The sequence below is a fragment of the Oncorhynchus mykiss genome, chromosome 8, assembly GCF_057628025.1.
Source record: "Oncorhynchus mykiss isolate SJ-2025 chromosome 8, ASM5762802v1, whole genome shotgun sequence".
Classification (NCBI taxonomy): domain Eukaryota; kingdom Metazoa; phylum Chordata; class Actinopteri; order Salmoniformes; family Salmonidae; genus Oncorhynchus; species Oncorhynchus mykiss.
The window spans coordinates 78,309,030-78,314,023 of record NC_143029.1 but is presented as its reverse complement, the minus strand read 5'-3'; the positions used below and the strand labels follow the sequence as shown (position 1 = coordinate 78,314,023).

General features: G+C 38.4%; 1 protein-coding gene across 1 annotated transcript; it reads right to left on the bottom strand.

Annotated features, from left to right (window-relative positions):
* Positions 1–1,920: 1,920 nt before the first annotated feature.
* LOC110530655 (uncharacterized) lies at positions 1,921–3,571 on the bottom strand. Its single transcript, XM_021613872.3, has 3 exons — positions 3,375–3,571; positions 3,050–3,164; positions 1,921–2,840 (listed from the first exon to the last, which is right to left on the bottom strand). Exons 1-3 carry the CDS (start codon positions 3,550–3,552, stop codon positions 2,594–2,596), a joined length of 540 nt encoding a protein of 179 aa, XP_021469547.2. The 5' UTR covers positions 3,553–3,571; the 3' UTR covers positions 1,921–2,593.
* Positions 3,572–4,994: the final 1,423 nt, after the last annotated feature.

Sequence of the window (4,994 nt, the reverse complement as noted above, 5' to 3'; positions counted from 1 at the left end):
GAATTAGGTTGTAAGTAGGCCCTCAAAGAAAGGCCTTATGATGTATGTAATGTATAGTTTCAAGTTGCAATGTTTATTTGCCACATGTACAGGATGCAAAAGGTATAAAACAGTACAGAAGAATTCTAACATAAAGAAAATATGCAAATAAGGTAGAATAAATGCTAAAGTTGAATTGTATGTTCACTAAACCGAAAATTTGAAGTTGAGTGAACATACAATTGAACTTGAGAATGTATGTTGGTTCAGCTATATGCTCAAATGTTGAGCAAACTCTTAATCCTATTGCAGCTGGTTGCCTTATAATTGTACGTTGAATCAACATACTGTATTGTGTGGTACAGTGGTACAGTACAGTGTATTCAGAACCCTTGACTTTTTCCACATTTTGTTACATTACAGCCTTATTCTAAAATTAAACATATATATCCTCCTCAATCTACACACAACACATTTTTTGAATTTTTTGCAAATGTTTTACATAAGTATTCAGAGCCTTAGCTATGAGCTCAGGTATATCCTGTTTCCACTGACACCCTTGTGATGTTTCTACAACTTCATTGGAGTCCACCTGTGGTAAATTCAGTTGACTGGAAATAATTTGGAAAAGCACACAGCTGTCGATATAAGGTCCAACAGTTGTCAGAGCAAAAAACAAGCCATGAATTCGAAGGAATTGTCTGTAGAGCTCCGAGACAGGATTGTGTCGAGGCACAGATCTGGAGAAGGGTACCAAAACATGTCTGCAGCATTGAAGGATATCAAGAACACAGTGGCCTCAATTATTCCTAAATGGAAGAAGTTCGTAACCACCAACACTCTTCCTAGAGCTGGTCGCCTGGCCAAACTGACCAATCGGGGGAAAAGGGCCTTGGTCAGGGAGGTGACCAAGAGTACAATGGTCACTCTGATAGAGCTCATACCCAAGAAGACTAGAGGCTGTAATCGCTGCCAAAGGTGTTTCAACAAAATACTGAGAAAAGGGTCTGAATACTTTTGTAAATTTAGTTATTTTTGATTTTTATTTTATGTATTTGCTAGCATTTCTAAATAGCTGTTTTTGCTTTGTCATTATGGGGTATTGTGTGTATATTGATAAGGGGGCAATAAACATTTTAATCAATTTTAGAATAAGGCTGTAATGTAACAAAATGTGGAAAAAGTCAAGTGGTGTGAATACTTTCCGAATGCACTGTACATTTCACTATGTTGTGTGACTTACACACAACTATACACATAATAGTATTCATACTGCACATAGTGATGTGACTTGTAATGGGGGTGTTAGTGGCTGTTCAGAGGGGAGGGGAAAACCTGCTGTGGCATGTAAGAACATCCACTATACCTCAAACAGTCATATTAACTCCACAAAGGCCAATCACCCAAAACCCCCACGGTTAACAGAGATAGACCTATAACTTTCTCTCCTCCCACATGTAGTAACCTATTTACAGATACGTGTTAGTAAGTACACCACATGCTAACCGATTGCTCCACTGGAGCTCCAACCACGTGTAAGTGTTCATGGTGATTTGGTGGAAACAGCATGCAGACTATAATTATGTTAAATCCCCCATAGCTTTCCCTCTGCCACCCACTGACCAATTGTAGATTTTTTCTGAACTGATGAGCAAGTACTTGAGAAACTTGTCTTGTTTCATATTCTGTTTAATGTTCAGATTCAGGGTAAGGTTAAAGTTCAAGTTATGGGTTAAAAGCATTTGCGTAACATTTGCATCTATCCTTCTGTCCTTTGTAGCATGGCCAGATGTGATGTCCATTGAACTTATGGGTCTTGTGGGTCATCAGTGAGACAAGCAAAGTGACTAATATACCTACAGCAGTCACATGCAGTTGCCAGCAGAAAATGTCACCTTCTGCTTTAATTTACTATTAAACTCAATGAATCAATAGAACTGGTTGTATTTACTTCGCTTTAATTTCACTAAGAGTTTTAAAGGACATCACATGATATTGTACAGTGCACATCCATTACTAATGTCTGGCAACCATCTGGGTGATGTTTGACAGCCGTTTTGCACAAGAACCATCACCAGATGGACAACAAATCAACCCTTACAAGGAAACATTATACATTATTTAGGCATACTGGCAAATAGTCAGCAAATTTAAGTGAATTTGGAAGTGAATAGAAGTGAATTGAGTTGATGAATTGATAAATATGTTAAGATACTCGGTAACACTTCATTTAGATAGTCCATCTGTAGATGTTTTATCATCAACATTTCAAATGGCTATTTACTAACCTTAACACTTATTCTAACCCTAAACTTAACCCTTACCTTAACCCTTACCTTAATTATAAACCTAACCATTACCCTAACCGTCACCTTAGCAAGCACTTGCTTATCAAAAGATTGTTTGTTGATAGTATGTCCATCTTAAACATCTACAGATGGACTACCCAAATAAATTGTGACCAGCTATTCATTAAAGTGACATAAATATTGTACATTGTAAAAAAAAATATAAAAAAAAAAACAGTGTTATAAGCACAGCATTTTGAGAATGTTCAAATATTCAAAGTCAATAGTCTAATTTACTATGAGGTAACTGGAACATTCTATGTTCTTCATTGTCTTGTGGTAAGAGTCGTTGGCCATTGAGATGCAATTTTGGGGTTGTGAGCTGAAAATGTTGTTTTGTGAGGGTTGTATTTTGCTGGTTGTGTGGCGGTGGTCGTAGTAGTAGTAGTTGATGTGATGTGATGTTTTTTCAGTGTGTGAGGCTTGTTCTTATTGTCCAGGTACTGCATGGTTTTCTTTGCCCAGGGGTTGGAAGGGTCAGAGCAGATTCGTATGCCTTTCACTGTGACAAACCTGGGGGGGGGGAGAATGGTCACAACAGAGACACACAATCAGGACTTTAACACTTTCTTTGTACTCGGTGCACCTGTATGTAATGCATATGAACGCATCATAGTGTCTTCTATCCCCGGCAGTGCATTTATAAAATGTTCACTGCTTGACTTGATTGAAACATTCACAGCAGCTCAAATAAACACCTATGAGAGGTTATAAGTACTTACGTCACTGCCTTGATGTTACACATGGCTGTGTCTTGTATGTAGTAGCGCTTGATCAGGTCACGACGCACCATAGTGCCTTTCATCTCTATACAGCACGGAGTTACTGCTCCACTGGCTAGAAGCGAGAGAAGAGTTTCATCATCATCATCATCATAATCCTCCATTTACATTGTAGTTAAAACGCATTATTTTCAAGCATTTTAACATAATCATCGCCATTATCATCAATTTGAATCAGAAATTTACTTCATATGCTAAAACAAACAGCATCTTAAGTGAAATCTAACACGATATAATACAATGCATGATAAGAGAATACACGCACCATGAGAAGAAGAGGTGGACATCAGTAGAGTTGTGCTGAAGAGGAGCAAGAGAGAGAGGAGGCCCATCATTCTGTCTGAATCGCTCACTCTGAGAGTTTGCAGATGTGTGACTTTCACCAGAACTGCAGCTCTTTTTAAGCCCACCAACACCACACACTCATACACAGAGAGAGACATGCCATACACAAATACTTTCCTACACTCAGACAGCATCAAAATCTGGTTTCCTCCCACAGACCCCCCAACTGTCTCCCCCCACTCTCACTCTCTCTCATCACTGATGACAGGACAGATTTCCATTCCTGTAGCAATAGATTTGTAGTTATACTGAGAGACTGGTTTAATGCATGTGCAGAAGGAAAAACAGAGAGTAGTGCTGTTTTGGTAAGAAATGACATGACAAAATACATGACTGTGTCTTAGTATTGGTGTTGGTAAGAGGGTTGAATGAAAGCCCCATGTACTATAGCATTTGAGGCTCAGCACAAGGTAAGGTGAGAACACAATTTTCAGAGGTGTCACACACCCAAATGGAAAATTGGGTTTGAGTGGGACGTTAAACAATTCACACCCCAACCCTGACAAACTGAAAAGATTAAGGGAGATTTAATAGTGTACAGTAGTGGTGTTAGTTTCTACAGCGGCAGATGACAAAAACTGAAACTTCACTCACTGTGTGGGTGTCAGTGACTTACCACAACCGTAAAACAAGATGTTAGAAGTTGCCATTTACCTTTTCTCTTCATATCACCAGTTTGCAGCAGTGAAAATACATGTAATCAACTCATATACACCCAAATACAGTATGCTACAATTGTAGGATCTTAATTTGAGCACTTTTGTTTCAGAGACTTTTTGCTGCACGGCAGGAAATGAAAACTTGTAGTGTATTCAACGTTTTAAAACTTCTTCAGGTTAAGGTCCTTTTTTCGGAATTTCCGACTGACTGACGTGCCCTAGGTAAACTGCCTGTTACACGGGCCCAGAAGCTAGGATATGCATATAATTGATACCATTGGATAGAAAACACTGACGTTTGTAGAAATGTTAAAATAATGTATGAGACTATAACACAATAGATATGGTAGGAGAAAATACAAAGAAAAACCAACCCAAATTGTTTTTTTTTGAGACCCCATGCTCTTCCGATGAAACGTATAGGGTCATATCCAAATCCTGCTCCCAGATTGCAATACCTACGGCTTCCACTCGATGTCAACAGTCTTTGTTCAAAGTTTCAGGCTTGTTTCTTCCCAAACAAGGAAACATTTTGAGTTTTAGTACTGTAAGTCAGAGTTGGAAATCAGTCTGTGCGTGCGCGATGAAGAGGACGCACACATGCTAATTTTGCTTTCATATTGAACATACTTCTTTCCGTATGAAATATTATAGTTTAATTACATTTTAGGTTACCTGAGGATTGATTAGAAAAATATTTTGACTTGTTTTAACAAAGTTTAGCGGTAGCTTTTTGGATTCCTTTCTCTGCATGTTGAACGAGTGGATTACACAAATCAATGGCGCCAACTAAACTGACTTTTTGGAATATAAAAAAGGATTTTATCTAACAAAACGACCCTACATGTTGTAGCTGGGACCCTTTGGATTGCAAATCAGAG

Bases quoted from the DNA above. Each gene is read 5' to 3' on its own strand.
- LOC110530655 (XM_021613872.3), bottom strand. From the start codon at position 3,552: ATGTCTCTCTCTGTGTATGAGTGTGTGGTGTTGGTGGGCTTAAAAAGA. The intron at 3,165-3,374 runs GTGCGTGTATTC...TCTCGCTTCTAG, and splicing joins GTCCACCTCTTCTTCTCATG to CCAGTGGAGCAGTAACTCCG. The intron at 2,841-3,049 runs GTAAGTACTTAT...CCCCCCCCCCAG, and splicing joins TGTAACATCAAGGCAGTGAC to GTTTGTCACAGTGAAAGGCA.